The sequence below is a fragment of the Larimichthys crocea genome, chromosome XV, assembly GCF_000972845.2.
Source record: "Larimichthys crocea isolate SSNF chromosome XV, L_crocea_2.0, whole genome shotgun sequence".
Taxonomy (NCBI): domain Eukaryota; kingdom Metazoa; phylum Chordata; class Actinopteri; family Sciaenidae; genus Larimichthys; species Larimichthys crocea.
Genome location: NC_040025.1, coordinates 11,105,588 through 11,127,417, shown reverse-complemented (window position 1 = coordinate 11,127,417; position 21,830 = coordinate 11,105,588). Strand labels below are relative to the sequence as shown.

Sequence of the window (21,830 nt, the reverse complement as noted above, 5' to 3'; positions counted from 1 at the left end):
CCCGGAGTGTAATTAGGTTGTTATAGGTTTTTATGCCGAACTATTACGGAGTTACTGTGTTTACACGCGAATATAAATGAATTTAAAAAAAAGCAACGTGGCTGAAAATATTAAATGTTTTTGTAGCTGTTATTATTATTAAATATATATGATTTAATTTAGATGTTCAACAATGGACAACACGCGTTTATCCCGGAGATAAACAGCGTCACATCCTGTTTCCTTTTGCAGTTTTTTTTTTTTTTTTTTTTTTTTTAGGGGCCTACAAGAAACGAAAAGAAGATACATGCAGCGACTGTTTACAGTAAGCCACACACTTCAGCTCCTCGATTAATTTAGGTAATTAATTATTTTTAATTAATCCCGCAGCGCAGATTTGAGTGCAGACCGTGAACGCAGCAGTCGGGTGCGGCGTGCCCTGTCGTGCTAAGGGAGCGTCTTAAAATATGTGCGAGGAAATAAACGTCGAGGTGCGTAGGTAGCAAGGGGTTTGCGATAATTTAAAGAGGAGCAGCCTCAGGCTGCAGAAACGTGACCAAAACAAGTATCTATACTTTTTTAATGACACATTTAACGCGGTGGCTGTGATTGACACCTGATGTGATGCAGTCAGACTTCACCTGACGCAAGTGATGATGATCAACACCTAATCAGGATATTTATAAAATAAATAAATCAGATATGCTACTTTTTATGTTGTGAAATAACTCATTAATACCTATATAACATAGTATGATAAAGTATTTGCAGCCACATATTAGGCATAAGAATATAACTCAATGCACTTACAGACAAATGTCCATAAATAGATACAATAGATATTTTATCGATAGATAGATAGATAGATAGATAGATAGATAGATAGATAGATAGATACTTTATTTATCCCAAGCTGGGAAATTACAGTGCAGCAGCAGCAGCATTACACACAGTGACGATTGACAACTTGAGAATAAAAATATAAACAAACTATACATAATAAAATATCAAAATAGCAATAGTGAATAAAATATGTTGTGCAAAAGTATATACCGCAAATTGGCAGTGTTGATTTAGTCCAAAGTAAGAAAGGAGAAATGTGCAGTGACTGTAAATTATGACCTGAGTTTTTAGCTGTTATTATACAGTGTAATCACAGATTTCCTGTATCTGTCCCTTAGGCATCCAGTAGCAGCATGAGAGAGTAAACATACATTAAAAGACCAGACTAGACTATTAGACTTACAGAGATACATTTGAATTTAAGTAAGTAAAATGCAAAGATACAAATAGAAATAAAGAAATAGAGCTAGAAAAATAGAGATGAAAACTATATCTACTATTAAATTAGACTGTAATCAAGTTGTTGCCAGTTACTTGAATTGATATGGGATATTGAAATGATTAAACTTGCTCATCACAATCTTCTAAACTCCTGAAATTGTTTGTTTTGATTGACCGTCAGTCCAAAAACTCAAAGATATTCAGATTTTTAATCACATAAAAGCTGCAAAAATTCATTTTTCAGAAGGTGGAACCAGCATTTTTTTTTTTTTTTTGCCTTAAACAATAACTTAAACAATTATCAAAATAGTTGCTTGTTAATTTTCTGTTGATTGACTGTGGAGACCTTAAACATCTCCTGTTTTTCTTTGAACCATGAATGTGAGTGCAAATTGTTCTGGAATAAATATTATAATGCTAATGTATTAAGTTAGTTTGTCCCTGTGTCTCATGCAGCGTCAGCCTGCAGTGAAACCGGAAGGATGCCTGCAGCAGAGAACAGCCATGCCCAGCGTGTCCTGTCCTCCCTGAACCAGCAGAGGGCAGTAGGCAGGTTTTGTGATGCCGTGTTGAATGTTGGAGGTGGGGTGGTCTACCTGGCCCACCGCAACATCCTCGCCTGTTTCAGCGAACTGTTCCAACAGTCCAACATGCCGGCTGCACCGTGTATGGAGTTCTGCCTCCAGGAGTGCCCCAACGATGGCCTGGAGCTGCTCCTGAACTTCGTCTACACCGGAGAGCTGAAGTTAAATCCTGACAACTTGGACAAAGTGCGGCATGCGGCATCCAGCCTGGGTGTACCAGAAGCTCTGGCACTCTGTCAGCAGTTTAAGGAAACCTGCGAGGATCCCACGCCTTTTAAGCGTAAAAGAGGGAGACCTAGGAAGTCAGATACGACCCCTGCTTGTTCAGTCAAGGAAGAGACCATACCTACAACCGCAAAAGATGAGTCCAGCTTTGAAACCCAACCAAATTTAAGCATGGCTGCAACTGCCACGAGCACCACCACCCGCTCTGGTCGTGTAGTGAAGGGCCCCAGGCGACTAGTGACTGATGAAAGCTCCACCACTGATTTTACCACTCCTGAAAAATCCAGCAAGAGGCCTCCAGTTAATCCCACAGAGAGAGAAAGTGGGGATGAAGTTGTGGAAAAGCCAGATCATCCAACCGGTGAAGCTGAGGTAGAATAACACGAGCACATGTTGGGAAATGTTTCACACTAACTGCTTGTAATTGTGCATCTAACAATGTGATATTTGCAGGTGACGGAGCTGCAGATCAACGTGAATGACAACGGCGTGGGCCAGGTGCTCGAGGAAGTCGAAGATGATGATGATGTGGGGGATTTTGCGGGAATCCCCGAAGACACGGACGAAGAGTACGTCCCCATCGCAGAGCCCAGTTCCTTATCCCCGTCCACGTCGACGGCACGGAAACGGAAGGCCACGTGTAAAACGGACAAAAACGAAAACGGCGAGGCTGTGGAAGATGACAAGAAGGACTCTGTGCAGTGTCCTATCTGTGACAAATCCTTCAAGAGCAAGTACTACCTCAAAGTCCACAACAGGTATGCGACTCTAGCAGTTTCTCTTCAGTTTGCTGTTGAAAGAATCGCCACTGATGTGTCTTTTCCGCAGGCGGCATACAGGGGAGAGGCCGTTTGGTTGCCTCAAATGTGGAAAGAGGTACTTCAGGAAGGAGAATCTCTTAATACACGAGATCAGAGACTGTGCCAGAGTGCAGGTGAGTAAGAAAACGTGTTTGAATCAGTTAGCTGTGAGTGAAATAAGATCCCAGAAGGTGTAACATCAGTGTCTGTGTTCAAATGACAGACGTACGACTGCGCGACGTGCTCCGCGACATTTAACACGAAAGAAGAGCTGCGTTTGCACGTCGTCTCCCACACGGGAGATATGCCCCACAAGGTATAGCCTGCACCTGAGAACACGTAACCCGTAACTCTTTCATGAGGTTTTTAAAAATACGTTTTTTCTTTTTCCAGTGTTCAACGTGTCCTGAACAGTTTATGCACAAAAAGAACTTGACCATTCACATGATGAAGGCCCACGGTTACCCCAAACCACACGCAGTGAGTTTTATCGACTCCATCAACCAGACTTTGACTTATTTGTGTCACAAGACTTCAGTCACTTTCAGAATCAGAGCCATAAGTCTGTGGTTTAGATTCAGTTTTACTTTTCAGTGCTCCGAGTGCCCCAAAACCTTCTTAACTCGGACAGAGCTGCGTGTGCACGAAGCGGCCAAACACCGAGGAGAGAAGCCGTTCGTGTGCGAGGAGTGTGGACATCGAGCCTCGAGTCGAAACGGCCTGCAGATGCACATCAAAGCCATTCACAGGTTTCTTTTTTCTGTCTCTTTACAGTGCCGGTTTGAGCAGAATAGAAGGACTTAACTTCTTGTTCTGCTTTACAGAAACGAGCGCCCGTTTGTATGCACCTTATGTGGCCATGCGTTCTCCCAGAAGAACAACTTAAACATGCACCTGCGTATACACAGCGGGGAGAGGCCATACCAGTGTCACCTCTGTGGCAAAACCTTCAGGACGCAAGGTAATCACTGTCCCGTCCGTCGTCTTCATCGCTGTGAAGAGTGAACGGAAAGATGAGGTGACAGACAGGTGTGTAACAATATTAGTTATTGTCTTTTTTTTTTTCATACCAGCCAGTCTAGATAAACACAACCGGACACACACCGGCGAGCGTCCTTTTAGCTGCGACGTGTGCGAGCAGCGCTTCACGGAGAAAGGCGCCCTCGTCCGTCACAAGGCCAGCAAGCACGAGGAGGGCCGTCCACACTGCTGTCCCATATGTGGCAAAACCTTCAAAGGTAACATGCTTGATCATACAATATATAAGGAGAGGTCACATATTTGGAAGCTAAGGGTTCACTAATGTGAGTTCTGGTTTTTGTCTTCACCAGCGAGGGAGCAACTCCGTGTTCATCTGCGGCGCCACAAGGGCATGAGGAAGTTTGAGTGCATAGACTGCGGCTACAAGTTCACTCGACAGGTAGGCTCATCGCGTTTATTTAAAGACGCCGTCATCTTTCTTCAAAATAGAAGATGAGCAAGTCTGACCCATTTTCCACATGCTAAAACCTGCCTACATTACCCACAATGCAGTCAGAGATTTGACCCACTTCATCTTGTGATAGTCTTCCATCATTCTTGCTTAATGGACCTGTGGTTTGCTGCATAAAACTTAGCAGAGGATGGTTTCGATCCATCGACCTCTGGGTTATGGGCCCAGCACGCTTCCGCTGCGCCACTCTGCTGACACACCTCAGATGGGACTCGAACCCACAATCCCTGGCTTAGGAGGCCAGTGCCTTATCCATTAGGCCACTGAGGCTGTTACAGGCACTGCTCCCTGGTATTCAGACTGTAAATCCTTTCTGAGGCACTGTGCTGTGCCTTTGTGTGACGTGAAATAATGGAATGTTCCTGAATGTGTTTAGTGCCTCTGTGAGGTTTGGTGGTCTAACTGTTTGGTTGATAAAACGTGACAAACATGTCAGAGGTAGTTTCCTACAGCCCACAGTGGTGTCTTCAGATATTTTGTTTTGACCCAAAGCTAAAAATATTCAGTTTATTAACACTGAAGATGAAGAAAAACAGCAAATATTCACATTTAAGAAGCTAGAACCAGCTGATATTTGGGGCATTTTTGATTTAACAAATTACTTAAATGATGAATTATCAAAATAGTTGCTGACAAATATTCTTATCGATTAATCGCCTAATCAAGTCGATCCTAAAGAACACACCCGTGTGATGAAATTGCACTAGAATCTCACAGTTTCTGTTCTGCTCCCAGCAGTAAATCTCCTAAACCATTGTGGGTTCAAGTCCCAATCTGGTTCCTGCTCAGTTCTGTTTGTTTCTTTAGATCTTTTTTCCCTTTGTTGTCCACACATCTCACAGGAATCTTAGTTACACACATTCAGGACCACGTACAGCTACACCGATTTGTAGTTTGTATCCTTATTTATAAAATGACTTACTACCAAACGGATTGCTGCGTTGAACCCATCAACCTCCGGGTTATGGACGTAGCACACTTTGTGTCAAGACACTAACTCTCCCGGTGCTTTTGTGTATAAATTCTAGCAGAGGATGGTTTCGATCCATCGACCTCTGGGTTATGGGCCCAGCACGCTTCCGCTGCGCCACTCTGCTGACACACCTCAGATGGGACTCGAACCCACAATCCCTGGCTTAGGAGGCCAGTGCCTTATCCATTAGGCCACTGAGGCTGTGTCTGGCCTGCTGATTGTTACATTTATGGACTAGCTGATTCATTTCTTCTTCTATTAACACCATTTTCACCCCCATGACTCATCACCATCACCTCTTTTTTCTCTCTTCCAGGCACACCTGCGACGACACATTCAGATCCACAAACGCACCGAGAACTACAACCCCCGACAGAGGAAACTGAGGAACGTGATAGTGCAGGAAGTGGACAGAAGTCCGAGTGAGAACGAGGCGACTGAAGCAGTAGAAACCTCCGACATCCGGGAGTCCGCAAACCCGGAGCCAGACTCCGGGACAGGCCTCGGTTCCAGCTGCATCGTGAGGGTGGTGATCGAATCGGGTGACGCTGTGATGGAAGAAGTGGTGTCCAACCAGAACCTGGGACATGTGGAGGCAGCGGAGAGTTTCTCCGTGCCTGAAGTGTTGCAGCAGACACAGCTGGTCAGCGAGGCCTACGAGTCCTCGATGGCTATGGAGGGAATGGTTGAGAATATATCAGAGAGTAAGACCTGAGGACTAAAAGACCAAAGACTGCTGCTGTGAAGAACACTCGACTGCAACCACAAGTCAGCCACTTGAGTTTGTAGAGACGCCGCACCACGAGAAGAGCAGCTATCGTCACGCTTTAAGTAGTTGCATGCTTGTGAAGGCTGCTTGAATGTGAAATATTGTTTGGCTTGTTTTATTAAGCCTCTTTGTGCCTACTGCATAAATGAACCCAGATCAGCCGGGTTCAGCTCTGTTACTAAAGGTGTTAAAGGAACAGTTCGGCTTTTTGGGAAATGAAGTCATTCTAGTCAAATTATGGCGGTAGGAAAGGCCTAAATCTGATTTTCTTGCTCACGTGTGAAGATTTGATTCGATCTTTTCTGATTTGGGCGCCACTTGTGCTCCTAAATCAGAAATGATTATATTATTTTCATTTATTTATATATATATTTTATGTCACTTAGTCAACTCAAGTGTCTTGAGTCTTCTAGTGGAGAGGCGCTGGCAGATGTAGTTAAACATAGCCCTTTGAATTCTCATCCTCGTTCACTGGTTTCCACCGCACGTCAACTGATGAAGAACGCTGACAGCATGCAGCTGTATTTCTTATCGCCTTTTGTGCTGCGTGATAAAGGCTTGCAGTGTGAACTTAGATGAGAAGATTACTACCGTTCACGTTTGTCCATTAAATACGAGGCCTACAGCCAGAAGCTGTTAGATCATCTTAGCATAAAAATTGGTTCTTTGGTCCTGACAAAAGAACCAATTTTTACTTTGCCTACCAGCACCTCTGGTGTCTTTGACCACTCGTGGCAGCAATGTTTTTACGTGTGACTCTAATCCTATACCGTGACATCCGTGACTGACAGTTGCAATGCTCCTGCAATGACAGTGACAGTGAGACTACTAGTACGTGAACTTGTTTGCGTGTTTTTTTTTTTGTGAGAATCGGTGAATGTAAGTTGTAAGAAGACTCCACAGCGTATCTTTAATATTTAAAGACCAAATGAATTTGTTTCATGCCGTGTGCAGAGTCGGTGGACGTGCTGCAGGTTGTAAAAGATAGCACACCGTTTACAGACTTGCTTGGAATTAAGACACTACACAGGTTTATGATTTCATGTTAAAATATTCAGCTTTATAAGTGAACGCGTTAGCTTACTGTCGCTATTTATAAAAAAAATAATTAAAAAATGAATGCACACTCTGCTGTTTCACCTGCTGTCATCAAATAAACTCTCAGACCTGCCTGCAGTTTCATTTATGGTAACACAAACACACACACACACTGTAAACACTATACAAACACAGTACAGGTTAAGGATAGACTGTATTTACAAAAACTGATTCAACGTCACAAACTCATATGAAAACTAAGAAAAAACAAAAGATGCACTTACAATAAAAACATTCAAAAAATATTGAGATTATTTTGCACTTCCAGTTGTGACCGACGGCCCGTCGCCGTCCTTTACCGACATCGTTTTTTTGCAGCTGACAGGTAGAGACGTCTTAAGCGAGCACGGCACAAACACATCCATAAATAAACGATAGAAAACATCCGTGAATACAAGTTTTAAAGACATTTCTTCATGCACAGTTGACTGCTGGTTATAAAGGCTGATGTATCAACCGGGAAACATCACATGCAACCATTTTTGAAATTGGACTATGATGACAGAAGATTACTCGGCACGCCTTTTGAGTACGTAACATATGAACAAAGCCGTATGTGTGTGTTTAGTGCGAGACATCGATCGTGACTGCCGTCTTTCTCGGAATGTAAACAGGTTATTGCTGTTTGTGACCAGATCTGTGCGTCTTTCTCTGGGTTGCGAAATCGTGAGAGGATTCACCAATATAACGTCACACGTCTACAACATTGACTCACAGTGGAGAAATAATAATAATAATAAAAAAAGAAAAATCAAAGCAGCAGAACCAGAGATTGTCTTTTTTCCCCCCTCCTTTGTCCTTCCTCATCGCCTACATTACCCACAATGCCACTCGACCAGCACTCAATTATTATTTTTTTCACATAATGCAGTAGTACCACAGGGTAATATTAGTGAAATTTCTTGTTTGTAGTAAAAACACGGAGATGTTGGGCGGCGCTTTCTTTCACTCCACCTCGGATGGTTCTTGTAGAAAAGCTTCAGGAAGCGTCTCTATTTTATATTTGAACACAAATATATCCAGAAACAGACACAAAGCATAAATCTCACTTTTGTGCTGTAGTTGTAGTCTCATAATTTCTGTAACTTTCCAACACTTTGCAACCACTTCACGTCGTGATTCGAGAGCTGTGCAGAGAAATTCAGCTTTTCTCTTCGTCTCTGTCACTTTTTACGTGAACAGCCTCGTCTGACTCCATGAACGCCTGAAAACATGCACTGTTACCTTCATGTTAAAATCATCTCACGTCCTTTTCTAAGGACCTCTGATTTACAACGTGGTCAGACAACATTATGAGAACCACTTCTGATTAAACATAATTTGACCTCTTGGTTAATGGTTTGGTTTTGATTTTATTAACTTCCCCAGCTTCGATTAACGTCTCTGTCAGGGCGCTGTTTTGGTCCATTATCCCATCAGGAAAGTTTCAGAAGCGTTTTGCGAGCTAGACTTTGTTAACTTGCTCAGATTTGGTCATTTCTCTTGGCTGAAGTGCTTCTAATTAAATACGGAAATATGCTATGTACTTAATTTGTTTCTCTTTTGGCTGTTTTAATGATTGGCAAAGGTGTTTTATTTTGAAAACCAACTGTGCTGTTTCTGTCTGACCTCTGTCCGGTGCCGGTGGGGTTTGAATCTTTGACTAGAAAGGCTCCGCAGCCCTGACCACAGCGCACACGGAGCGTGTTAAGTCCGTCTCCGGTGAAATTTGGGAGTTAGCCACTTCTCTAAAGTTTTCTACAGGATCCATCCGGGACTTTTTCCCTTTACAGTGAGACGAGATGGAGCGAAGAAACACCACGTCACTTCATAATTCATCTGGTCAACAGACATGATCAGTACAAGAGCTCGGCAGTCGTGTGTATTAGAAGGAATCCTCCCTCCTGCCTTTAACAGGGTTAGCATTGTGATGAGGTAAACTACTCATGGCACAACGAGACTGAAAGTGTAACAGCGGTTTATCGGGTCCGCACTCAGTGCGCCGGGTTCACATCCTGATTCTGGTTCTGGTTGATATTGTTGTTGAGATTATGGAGCGCTTGGTGACGCTGGTGCCGGTGCAAGTGGATGGCGTTTGACTCCGGGATGTCGGTGGGTTCGAACGCGCTGGACACCTGGGGCATGAACTGACGGAAGATGCTGACGCTGCCGTGCCAGAAGGTCGGCTGAGGTAATCGTCCAGCCAGGCTCCACGTGCGGGTGGTCGGGTCGTAGGCCTCCACCACGTCTGACAGCTCAAACGTGTTGTCGTAGCCGCCTGACACGAATAATTTACCGCCGAGAACCGCCACACTGCCTCCGACATGGACCTGGAAAAAAGAAATGAGATTATTATGTTGTAATATCAGAATCAGAAACTATTCTGCAGTATTAAACCTTTAAATGTACTCCTGTGTCAGACGTTCGTCAAATACCAACCTGGGTCATCGGATTAATTTTGTCCCACTCGTTCTTTTGAGGGTTATAAACGTCGACCTCGGCTGAATCATCCCTGAAAATAGAAACACACCGCCTTCAGTCATTGCATAATCGTTGCTTCAAACGTACTTGCGCTAAATTTAGAAACTATTGCAACACCGGTGTATCATGATTAGGAGTTACTGTCCGGCATCCTGAATCATCACATCATAAATATTCACGTATACTACGTGTAAGTGAATTCATGACAGATCATGACACTTCTCTGACATCATGAGGATATTTTGTACATGTATGGACAACAGTTAGTGATTCCCTATTGGTACGATCAGCAGAAAAGAAGACAGCACGAGTACTTCGGCGCACTCGTGTGGTAGAACAACAGAATGACCATTTACTAGATGATATAGTCCAGATGAATTTATAATTTTGTGTAAAAGTGTTTATCAGAGTTGGAAGAAGCAACTGCAATAACGTATAAATACTTTATTACAGTATAATAAGTATACGTAAGTAATATTACTTATTAAATAGTAGTTTAGTGGCTCTCAGCCTCTAGAAAAACTAATTTCTTTGAACATATTTGAGAGGTTTAGTGGGAAAATGTCTCTTTTGGTGCAACTGTCTCAACTAGACTTGCACTTTTTGTAAAGTGTCGCAAAGCAAAAATATTCCATGAGTTATATTTTATAATCTAGGCAGTGCTAGCAATCTCTCTGTGGAAAGACTGGTGATCCAAGCTAAAGTGAGGAGATGGAGATCTAAGCGCTGGGAGCTGTCGTCATGGGGAATGTAAGATCTCTCTCTCTAATAAGATGGAGGAGCTAACCAGGCTACAGAGGGAGTATCAAGAGTGTAGCATCAGAGAGACGAGATGCTGTGACAGGTGAATTTCCCCCATGTGGGGTCAATAAAGTCAATCTAATCTTATCTTATGTTTTTAAAATGTTGATCTGAAAAGTAACTTGCATGTAAAGACGTAAAAAAAAAAAGCAGCTCAGAGTAAAAACTACAATATTTCTCTCTGAAATGTTGACTACTTTCCATCTTCTCCTCCACAAGTATACAGTTCAGATCTGTAACTCACCTGATGAAGTAGATGAGGCTTTTGAGGGTCACAGTTTTCGGTGTGAACGACCACGGTGGCAGCTGTCCACAGCTGACCATTGACCAGCGGTTGGTGTCTGCGTCGTAGCACTGTATAGTCATGGTGTCCTCCCCGGTCAGAGAGCCGATGGCGTAGAGGCGTCCGCTGCACGTGGTGGTGGAGCAGTTGTCCATGGGGTGCAGCATTGCCGGTAAGGCCTCCCAGCAGTCCACGGCGTGATCGTAGCGCTCGGTGCTGTCCGACGCCACCACGTAGAGCTGACCCTTTAGCACGCAGGAGCTGTGGTACTCGCGGGCCTTCAGCATGGGCGACACCTCCGTCCACTCGTTGACGCTGGACTTGTAGCGCCACACACCGTCGTAGAGGCGAGAGCCGTCGGAGCCACCTGGAGACAGACACAGACATTGAGTTTTGTTGAGCCTTACCATATCTGAAATAACTGTATCCGAGGTTATAAGAAGTTAATCTGCCTGTCAACATTAAGTAATCACATGCTGCTGTTATTTCTGTCATCGAGGGAGTGAGCTTACACCGCTAAATTTATGGCCTGCCACCAAAGTCTTACTGGAGACACAGGCTTTGGCTAAAAGTCTGAGATGATTTCTCAAGGGCAACAGCCTCTTTTCAGGGTTGGCCAAGCCTCTGGTGGTGATGAAGAACACCTGTTTTAACTGCTGTCCTGGCAGCACACCATGTCCTGCCTTACTTTGCCTTGTTCACACACACACACAGCTAAAGAGCCTGAGGTTTATTTATAAGCACAGCCCAATGGCCATTTCGCAAGGTGGATGAGCAGCAGTGGAAATCTACTGACTACACAGCGACTCTCTTGTAACTTACCTGAGACATACATATCGTTTCCGAGGGCAGCTATGCTGTAGCCTCCTCCGAGGTGGTCGGGGAACTCAGCCAGGTAGCGCCACTGTCCGGTCTGAGGGTTGTAACAGTCCACCGTGACCAGCTCGTCGCAGTCCTGGTCGCATCCTCCTACCACCACCAGAATTTCTGCCAATCCCGTGGACGGCCGTGGCCGCATGCGGTGGCATGGCCTGTCGTGGCGGTCGTACTCACACGACTGGAAACTGCGAGCTTCGTTCACCATGCGGAGGCAGGTGGGTGAAAGGTAGACGAGCGGGTCGCTCTCCACGTGGGCCAACAGGAAGAACCTCCTCACGAAGGGGAGTCGGACCTGCTGGAGGAGCTCGGGCCAGTAGTGTAGTCTCCTCTTGCGATCGGCCTTCACCCAGCGCGCTGCGATTTGATAAACCGTCTCCTCCTTGTCCACACTAAGCTCATCGTCTGACACAAACTCGAGGAGGCGCTTCCATGGCAACCGCTCAAAGTCCATCCCTTTGGCTAGCTCCATTATGTTCTTCAGGACAAAGCGGCGAGCGCTGGTCGCCAGCTCTCTGCAGGCGTAGGCTTCGGCAAAGTCCTGGATCTCTAAGCAGTTGGAAACATCCAGCCGCTGCTCCAGAAAAGCACAGCAGGCCTCTTTGACGGAGGGGAACTGAAACAGATCAGCCGTCTTCAGCAGGACGTCCACATTGTCCTGAGTGACGGTGACCCGTCCCGTGTAGCAGAAGTCCACCAGCAGACCTAAAAGCTCGGCCGACACCTCGTGTAGAACCACCCGGTCCATAGCGCTCTCCCTCAAAGTTCCTGCGAACATAGCCCGGAAGTAGGTGCTGGCGGCGGCCAACACCGTGCGGTGGCAGTGGAACTCGCGGCCCTCGGCGCACAGAGTCACATCGAAAAACTTGCGTTCGGCGCGGAGCTCATGGATTCCCCGCAGCAGGTTGAAGGCGTGAGCCGTGTCGAAAAAGGGCAGGGTGGACGGTTGTGTCTGCAGCACTGGCTTTTCCATCTCTCCGCTCTCTCTGGGTGTCTCTGTTTCTGGTGGTTGTGCTCAGAATGACGTTTTCATCTAGAACAGATTGATACAGCACATCTTACACACCATGTAGGGCTGCAACTAGCAATTATTAGTCATGATTAATGAAGTAATGGAATAATAACTGAGTTGTTTGATATATTAAATATCAAAAAATGTGAGAAAATTGTGTCTAAAACCATATTGAAAAACATGTCTAAAACCATATTGAACTTGCTTGTTTTGACTGAGGAACAGTCCAAAATCCAATAAAATAATAAAATAATCACTCAAGACCAAGAAAAGTAGCAAATCCTCACATTTAGGACAATTTTAGGATTCATAAAGTAGCAGCAGATTAATTTTTAATGTCTACAATGGTGAAAGAATTGAACTATTGAGGTATGATGAGATTCAAGAAAGTTTTAGAGATAGACAAAGAACAAAGGAAATGTTTGAATTTACAACCTCAGAGTGAGATGAAACGCCTTAAACAAACAACTAAATTACTTTTAGTTCATTTCACCGTTAAGCAGAAGCACACAATCTAACACATCTTAAATAAATCAATCCAAACCTGACGAGCTCTTCCAGGTACAAAGCCGCAGCGTGCGAGAATGTTCGACAGCAAAGCTCAGCACGACCAGCTCCTTCTTAATCGTGTTTAAGAAAGAGAGCTCGCTTGTGCTCAGGGGCTATAAATACACCAGCAGTGTCCATTTCCAGACAAGGGTGGGTGTGTGGGGGTGGATTCAGGGAGAACACCTAACATACCGTGGGCTGTCGCTGTGGGGAGAGTGTAAACACCCCCCTGACATCGATGTCTCTGTGTTTCACTCAGCGTAAGTAAGTGGTCTTTGATAGAAGAGCCGGCTGAGCCTGGACCTCCTCACCACATAAGAATCTGCATTCAGCTTATTAAAGTACCTTAATGCTGCTCTGACCACAGCAGACAAACAGGAATATACTCCTAAACAGCATGTTCGATTTAATAATAGGCTATATTTACATTTAGAGTTGGCTACAAGATTCAGTGAGCTGTGGCAGCACACGCAGAATAAATCCAGGTTCTCTCAGGTTTTTGTTTCGTGTCACAGCGTCGGTCCAAACTGAAATATCTCAGCAGAAGAAGATTTGGATGAATTGTCATGGATTTGCAGATTTTTTCTGTTTAATGTCATCGCAAACTGAATTTCTTTTTTTGGTTTTTGTTTTGTACAGTTGGTCGAACAAAACTAAATCTGATTTCATTTATTTATTAGACTAAAACAAAAGACAAACAAACGATTAACTGACAGAAAAAACAAAAATTATACAAACATTTGCAGCCCTAAAATTTGTCTTTTTTTTAAATACAGTTCACTATGATTGTGCCTTTAGGATTATGTGTCAATTAAACTGAATTAATTAAAACAGATCTTTGAATTTTGGGCTGTTGGTCAGACAAGAAAGGCAATTTGAATACATCGTCTTGGATTGTAGGAGATTGTGATTTTATGGACCAAACAATCATCCAAGAAAATGATCTGTACTGTTAATCAATCATAAAAATAATCGGTGGTCATAAATGCTAAAGTCAATGACATATTTACATTTAAAGATAGCTATGATCTAATGTGCTAGGACAGTGACTCTCAAACTCCCTCCAGTGGTACGCGGAGCAATCAGCGCTAACCAGCTTCTAGCTCACAATTTACGCTGCAAAATAAGAGACAGGAAGAAGTTTTATTTGGTTTGTGTCCAAAGGTTTGAGAGAGAGTGCTGGCTTCACAAACAAACACACCCGCAGCTGCTCACTTCATTAAAATCACCAGACGAAAAAGAACAGACTGTAAAAATAACTTTAAAAAAAACACAACAAGGTGCCACTGAGTTCGCGGAGCCTGCATTAAAAGGCCTATCCAAGATTCTTGACAATATTCGGAGATGATCGTTCCTTCTCGAAATACACAGGTATCTTCTTACAGAGATTTGTTTAAAGGTTGTAATAAAGCCGCTGATCCTCTGGCCAAAGGACTTAGCGCACATTCCACACGAGGGTTCAACAACGCAGCCGTGCACATAGTGTAGCTCTGCGAGGGAATCAAACTGCTCTCCTGAAGGACGGACACGACCTCACGATCCAGACCTGCACTGAAAACACACTCATCTCCCCAACTTCTATGCATGTTAGCGGGGATAATGACATCTCCTTACATAGACGTGACGAGCTCTCCTTTCACTCCTTCCTGTTACAAAGAAACATGATTGCATTTGTTGTGTTACTGTGCACACACGAATAGTTGGTAGCTTAACAAGCCAACAGTTAGAAGAAGTATTGTGCAACTTGCAATCAGTGTGTTTACCAACCGGCTCCGAGAATAGCTGACAGAAATGTATACTCTCAGAGGAGAGAGAGGAGGTGAGAGGGAGGGAAACAGTAGGAGTAGTGGAAACAATCTCACTGCTATGAGAACAGAGAGGCCAGTGTAACAGCCTATATATGACCTACACAGCCTGGTTGTCTGGGTGAAAGGGACCCTGTGGCCCTCCTCACCGTCTCATACAACACTGTAACAGTGTTAGCCTGTCTGCTCCTGGAGCTGAACTCATGACCCGCAGGTACGCTGGGGATGTAAACACTCAGAGAGGTTCAATGCTGTGAGTCAAACTAAAAATCTCGAGGATTGCTGCACCGTTACTTAAAATGGTTGATGAGAGGGTCGGTTCCTGTATTTATGGACCACTGTGGACAAACATTCAGAAGTCCTGTAAATAGAGACTCTGTAATTACTCTGACTGTAAGGCGCTGACTAAATGAACCCACTGAATCAGAGATAAAACATCCGAGAACAAGACGACGAGTCTACGGAAACTCGAGGAGCTCTGTCAGACTGTAGCCTGACGTCAGCGTGCTGCCGTGTTCATACTGACAACATTAACATGCCGTGTTTGGCAGGTAAAATATGTATACATCAAACACAAAGTACAGTCAGGCTAACGGGAATGTTGATAGTTTTGCAGGGATAAACCAAGATATCGGACAAAGTATACTTTGACCTGATGACGGCGCTAGAGGTTTAACTACACTGGTCCAATCATACAGATGTCTTTTGATGATTTCTAAACTATAAAGAAATAAATGATTTAAACATTTGTCACAACAAATCTATAAAAAAAGCTGCTAAGATATCTGAATCTGCACCAACATCGCAAGACTGAAAATACAAAGGCTGGAGACAAAACAACAGAAACAATCAAAGCGTCAACATCTTGAAATATTCAAATCCATTAAAAAAAAGAAGTTTGGCTTCTTTTGAGGCATGTCTTTGTTACACAGCTTCACTAAACTATGTGGCTCTCGAGTCCCAGCAGAGCTGCAATGTGAACAGAGTAAATTAAAAACAGGCTCGGCTCACATGTTGCTGCTTACATCGTGTTCTCGCTCTCTCTTGATGTTGCAATCTTGCAAGGATAATTTACATGCAGCCTCCGACACTGTTTTGCATCGTCACCATCCCAGAATCGATCATCACACCAGCAGAATAACTCTACTGTCTGCCTAAATGTGGATATTCATATTTAGTATTTTAGTTTGCAAGTGTCACGCTTCATCTGCTTTGATTATCAAATTAATGAAGACATGACGGGGAATATGAAAAGCAGTATATGACTTGGAACAGTGCTCATATTCACGTTCATGAGCAGCACCTGGTGGGGTTTAACAACCACGCCGAGACAGCTGTCCTTTGTGGTGTTGTTGCTGCAGGCTGCTGGGGGGCGACCATCCGAGCACAGTGACATGAAGCCCTGCTTCTTTCACAGCTGAGCCAGGCCAGGCCATAAAAAGGCAACCGAGGCACACTCATCTCATTCCCCCATGGAGAAGGGCCAGCACGAGGCTACGTGCACTTAGATAAGGTCATAGTGTGGGGATGGATCTTGGTATGTTGATACCAGTGTTTCATCTGAATAATCCACATTTGGTGGCAGAAGTTATGACAGCAATGATCTGCCCAGACGAGGTACATTTACTCAAGTACTGTACTGCAGTAGCAAGTACTTTTGAGCATTTAAATTTGAGAACTGCTGCATGCAACACGTGCCAATCAAAGACTTCTCACAACAGCAAACTTTGTTCATTATTTGGAAACTCAACTGGATCATACATGTCCGTGAGGGCTGATGTTACCTAACGTTAGCCGTTAACCTGATAACGACGTTGCCATTATGACTTTATGTTTCTACAAACAACAGATACGTTAAATCGTGTTTTTAAAATGTTCCTGTGTCACATGACGCCACATTAAATGGCTGTTATCAGCTGAAATATTGTGTTTTTTCTTTTATGTTTATGTGGTTAACGTCTGGTTAAGTTTAGCCAATGATAAACTTGTTTAGGGTTAAGAAAAGATAAAAAAAAAACAACTGTTTTTGTTGCCAGATAAACGGCTGCAAAAAGTCCAAACATCTCACTAAGAACCCACTGAATTTCAATAATTAAAATACAAATTTAATTCACTGCCACACTGTTCGAACAGGTTAGAGAAAGTGGCCAATAATATCATTAATAAATCTCTTTATAAAGAGAACTAAGGGCTCAGCTTTGTCACATGTCTAATGATACTACTTTGAGAGGGAAATATTAAGTACTTTTTTACACTAGTACATGTGTTCACAGCTATAGTTACTAGTTACTTTTCAACTTTAGATTTTTGTATGCGACGCATGTTATCAACTAACATAATGTAATGCATTAACCCAATGCTGAAGGTGTTTAGTTGTAAATTTACATGATAATGCATCAGTAATATTATATAGAACAGAAAAGTTTTCCAATATACTGCACTGTTATTTGTGCAGTGAGTACTTTTACTTTTGATACTCTTGAGTACATTTAGCTGCTTCTGTTTACGCGCTCTCTCCCTCTTACGTAAAGTTTTGTATGCATGACTTATGATGGAATATTTTCATAAAGTTTCCATAGTTTTACTAAATTTACCCCGCGTCACAAGGAACATCAACTCACTCTCACAATTCAAGTACTGCACTTACCTGTTTAAGATCGCCTTTTTTCCATCTGATTCAATTGCACTGTCCTATGTTAACCTGTTTTTAATGTTGTATTCTTGTAATTTGATATACTTTTATGGTTCTTTTTGTTTTGTTTCTGTTATTTGCTGTCTACTCTCATTTATTGTAAGGTGACAGAAAGGCGCCTATGAAATAAAATGTATTAATATTAAATAATGTGCCACGCTGGAGTGACTTTGACAATCTCAGTGAACCTGTAATTAGCAGGTCAGGTCAAACCTGTAGTCTGGATACTGCAGAGTAAATGACTCATACTAAGAGTGCAGTGCAGAGTATATTTTAACCTAAAGGTTTGCTTCATGTCCATGTCTCAGGCTCGGGAATAAGTAATGTGCTCCTTCATGTGGACCTTGCATTCCCGTCATTCCTGCTCCTGTAACAAGAGTTACAAGTTACAAGTTATAATAAACATCTGCATCTTTCATAAGAAGCTCCTCGGTGAGGCCTCGGTCATGTCCAAAGCCATGTTTGGTGATGATAATATCCAGCTAGGCCTGAAGCCACACACATGAAGATGTCAGCTGAAAGCTACAACTTGTGTATTTATCAACTTGTAACGCCTCTATTTAAACGCGTACATCCATGTCCTGTGAGTAACGCGTTTAGAGTAACGTGTAGTCAACGTACTGATATGTAACGACACATTTTACCGCCTAAACAACATAAAAAAAGTAACGTCATGTTGACACGAAGCGCCTAACGTTGTTTTATAACGTATACGTTACAGCGACTGTCAAATCTGTCCTCCTCCGCTTTTTCAGAGGGATAACGAGCTTCAAAAACAACCCGACTTAACTGTTGAGACAACTTACCGGTTCTTGTCTTCGCCCAGATGCCAAATGTTGACGGTTTTGTTGACGAGTGCGACGTGTTGACGGCGGAGAAACGGAGCTGAAATTAAAGTTTGATGCCGCGGAGCTGCTCGGCCTCCTCTGTCTGCGCCATGACACCGCGTACTGGAAGAAATGCTGCCTTCACGGGGAAGTCGGAAATATCAAAATCAACACGCAAGGCGGTCACACACAGTAAAGTATTAGCATCGAAATGTACTCAAATTACCAAAAAGTTTACCCCCATTGCATCTCTCTGACAGCTTTAGCAGCTTTAGTTACTTGTCATTACTTTTCAGTTACATACTATATATTACCAAATTTGGTTTCAGACATAAAATGAACTTATCTGCATGCGAGCAGGAGCTTACAGGGAGTCCTTGAACGCAGCATTTTAAACTCAGACATTGGGGCAGCTCTCAATGAAATAAAACTGTTGGATGTTTTCATACGACTTGTTGTCTGCGTTTGAATGGATGTTTTTAGAGGCAGTAAATTAGTACATCAACAACAGCTCAGTGGTCACTTCATCGGGCACACCTGTACAGTGTAATGCACCTGAGGTCGACTTTTATGATGCCTTTGTTATGACCCAGGGTCATAATTTAGTATATGATGTGTGTTTATTTTTTATGTGCCATTGTTCCTCCCTGCCTAAGGGTGGTGGGTCTCTCTCTCTCTCTCTCTCCAGGTGCTGCCTGCCGATTGGTTAATGGACTGGTGGATCTGCTATAAATGGATACATTCGTTCTCTTCTCTTGACCTTACTCCCAACTGCACCAGGCCGTATTGTATTGTATTGTATTGTATTGTATTGTGTGAAATTGTACTTGTCTGCTTTAGCAGACTTTAGCTTAGCAGTCCAGGTAGTTGTAGGGGTGAGTAGCTCTTTTGGTTCATCTCCTTTTTCTCCTGTTTATTTCATAGGGAGGCAGGTTAGAAATCTGTATTTTGTTTTCCTTGTTTTGGTTAGGTAAGTTAGTTTTTGGTCAGATTGTTTTGGTTGGTTGTTTTGGGCCATGCTCACCCTGAAGCCTAACACTACCACTTCCCCTAGGCCGGACGTAACACCTTTGTTATTCAGCTTTTTGTCTGTCACTGTCAACAGGATGTTAAAATTATATGAGCTCCTCATGAAATCACAGAGCGAAGCAATGTGCTGCAGCTTATGGTTGGTGGATGGTGCTAATTTCTAACCCTGAGTAAAGGTGTTAATTCAATTACATGTTTTAGCATTGAGCTGCAGATGATGTCCTACTTGTGCTGCACTATATTCAGAGCTGTTTTGAATATTCTGCTGCTCTCATGAATGTAAATGTGAATTAAAAGCATCTCTCTATACATAATGTTGTCCAGTACAACACCACCTTTAACTATGACCTCTCAGAGTTTTAATAACTCAAACGTGACTCATTTCCTACAGTAATATTTAATATTTGTGAGTTCTGGAGCTTTCTGGACACTTTAGGAAAATGGTATTAGTAGTATGTATCTATGTATCTATGAAAAACATAGAAGACACATCTGACTCCTGGTTAAACCTTCAGCTCATGTGTGTTTACACACTGAAGAATCAGTAAAGGATCCGATAAACTGAACAATGCACAAACATTTTACGCAATAACTGCAGAAGTTTGTATCAAATGAGTGATCTGGATGAATTTGGAGTAGATTATTACCTGTGAATATTTTTTCTGATCATTTTAGGAAGAATTCTCTGACTGTATTCTGTTTTTGTTTTTCCATTTTGAACAATCTTTAACTCATTCAGTGTTTTCCTCTTCTTGTTCTTTAAGCTCTTTGGTTGCATGAAGGACGAAGATGTTCTGTTCAGGGCTCCACTGTGCCTTTGTCCTGCCAGATTTTACAACATTTAATCAATTAATAATTATATTCCAGGTGATACACCTAGTTTGGGAACCGGTGGTTTAGAGCTTGTTTTGATACATGTACAACTAGTGGTAAACAACCTCCCTCTAGTGGTTTGTGGAAGCATGTCTGACCCTGTAACCCTGTTCGTACCTCATCAGTTAGAGGAGATGGCCAGTCAGCGCGGGTCGGTTGGTGCAGCCTTTATTCCTGATGCTGCATCACTGGGTTCTTCTGAAGGGTGGAGGAGGCGACAGGAGGATCACTTGATGTTGCTGTAGTGGAGATCACAGGTGCACAGCAGTGCAGCACCTGCAAAGGTGGCAAACATACCCCAAAATCTTATAGAAAAAGCAGCTTTTTAAATATCATGAGTAAGAAATGCATTCAAGACTTTCTGAATAAAGAAGTGCACACACACATTTTTTAGTTATTCCAGTTTATAGTCCTGGGGAAAGGTCTAAATAGATAGACAGATACATACATACATATGCTAAGCTGTCAGGATGCGTTCCCCCTGTTGTAAATGGTCAAATTTAATGATATCAGCCTGAAAATCACAGGACTCATCTGTTGTGGGGAAAGAAATCAGCAGTATGGGGGGGTCAATTGTAGCTGGGGAAGCCTGGGGTATATTTCCACAGAACACACAAAAAAGGTGTTGTTTTGCGTTATTTACACTCTTTGAAAAGGGTTTAAAGACTGTAAGTAACCGATGTGAATCTCTTCTATCTCCTTCATAAATAATTAAAACCGTAAAATAGTATTTTTCCTCTGCGTTTGTTTGAGATATTAAGGCAAATTACTTCACTTTCCGAACAACTAACGACGCCGTCCATCCAGGAGGCGCTACCCAACGGTTGAAGACAAAATAAAAAGTAACTTTCACTATTCTTATACTAAAAAATAGTTGGTACTGTTAATTCTTAATATGAAAATAACAAGCCCAGATTAATTTAACCGCATAGAAAAGCCTATTTAATAATAGTAATTTCTTAAGCACCCCCTCACCTCTGACTGATCGGACTGTACCTGCTCTCTGGTGGGACGGTTGCTATGGTTGCTAATGCTAATAAACCGTCCATCCAGGAGGTGCCACAAACGGGGAAGACAGACAAAAACAAAAGATACATTCACTATTCTTACACTAAAACTAGTTGGTGCTGTTATTTCTTAATATGAAAATAATAGGTTTACATTAATTTAACTGCATATTTAATAATAACAATAATAATAATAACAACAATAATACTTTCCTAAGCCCCCCCCCCCATCCCACTGACTCATTGGACTGTTCCTGCTCTCTGGCGGGAAGGTCAGTTAACGGTTTATGGATGTATGCACGCGCTCAGCGCCGGCCTTTGGTATATGTAAGTAAAGAGGAATGCTAATGCTAATGCTAATAAACCGTCCATCGAGGGGGTGCCACAAACGGGGAAGACAAAATATATATAT

The 21,830-nt window shown here is 42.9% G+C and overlaps 2 protein-coding genes and 4 non-coding genes across 11 annotated transcripts; 1 reads left to right on the top strand and 5 right to left on the bottom strand.

Annotated features, from left to right (window-relative positions):
• The first annotated feature begins 1 nt into the window (after position 1).
• Positions 2 to 16,392, top strand: zbtb48 (zinc finger and BTB domain containing 48). 3 transcript variants are annotated; one of them, XR_002042840.2, is made up of 13 exons: positions 2 to 304; positions 1,720 to 2,444; positions 2,526 to 2,830; positions 2,901 to 3,006; positions 3,096 to 3,188; positions 3,266 to 3,352; positions 3,467 to 3,621; positions 3,697 to 3,833; positions 3,946 to 4,110; positions 4,204 to 4,292; positions 5,654 to 6,992; positions 14,940 to 14,942; positions 16,381 to 16,392. XR_002042840.2 is itself a non-coding variant. In XM_019273859.2 (11 exons), the coding sequence occupies exons 2-11, from the start codon at positions 1,746 to 1,748 to the stop codon at positions 6,050 to 6,052; spliced, it is 2,235 nt and encodes a 744-aa protein (XP_019129404.1). In that variant the 5' UTR covers positions 2 to 304; positions 1,720 to 1,745; the 3' UTR covers positions 6,053 to 7,947. The 3 variants fall into 3 exon arrangements, 2 of the variants coding, with proteins under 2 accessions (XP_019129404.1, XP_019129405.1); XM_019273859.2 differs by lacking the exons at positions 14,940 to 14,942; positions 16,381 to 16,392 and having other exon boundaries at positions 5,654 to 7,947; XM_019273860.2 differs by lacking the exons at positions 14,940 to 14,942; positions 16,381 to 16,392 and having other exon boundaries at positions 2 to 339; positions 5,654 to 7,947.
• On the bottom strand, positions 4,486 to 4,557 carry trnam-cau (transfer RNA methionine (anticodon CAU)). Its single transcript has one exon. It is a non-coding gene; the product is annotated as a tRNA-Met (tRNA).
• trnar-ccu (transfer RNA arginine (anticodon CCU)) lies at positions 4,562 to 4,634 on the bottom strand. Its single transcript has one exon. It is a non-coding gene; the product is annotated as a tRNA-Arg (tRNA).
• trnam-cau (transfer RNA methionine (anticodon CAU)) lies at positions 5,390 to 5,461 on the bottom strand. Its single transcript has one exon. It is a non-coding gene; the product is annotated as a tRNA-Met (tRNA).
• Positions 5,466 to 5,538, bottom strand: trnar-ccu (transfer RNA arginine (anticodon CCU)). The gene has a single exon. It is a non-coding gene; the product is annotated as a tRNA-Arg (tRNA).
• Positions 7,229 to 21,444, bottom strand: klhl21 (kelch-like family member 21). Of its 4 annotated transcripts, XM_019273863.2 has the most exons (7): positions 21,387 to 21,444; positions 20,529 to 20,687; positions 18,489 to 18,648; positions 11,571 to 12,657; positions 10,710 to 11,115; positions 9,623 to 9,695; positions 7,229 to 9,513 (listed from the first exon to the last, which is right to left on the bottom strand). In XM_019273863.2, the coding sequence occupies exons 4-7, from the start codon at positions 12,595 to 12,597 to the stop codon at positions 9,178 to 9,180; spliced, it is 1,842 nt and encodes a 613-aa protein (XP_019129408.1). In that variant the 5' UTR covers positions 12,598 to 12,657; positions 18,489 to 18,648; positions 20,529 to 20,687; positions 21,387 to 21,444; the 3' UTR covers positions 7,229 to 9,177. The 4 variants fall into 4 exon arrangements, with proteins under 4 accessions (XP_019129408.1, XP_027144069.1, XP_027144070.1 ...); XM_027288268.1 differs by lacking the exon at positions 18,489 to 18,648; XM_027288269.1 differs by lacking the exons at positions 18,489 to 18,648; positions 20,529 to 20,687; positions 21,387 to 21,444 and adding an exon at positions 17,961 to 18,415.
• Between the last annotated feature and the right edge of the window lie 386 nt (positions 21,445 to 21,830).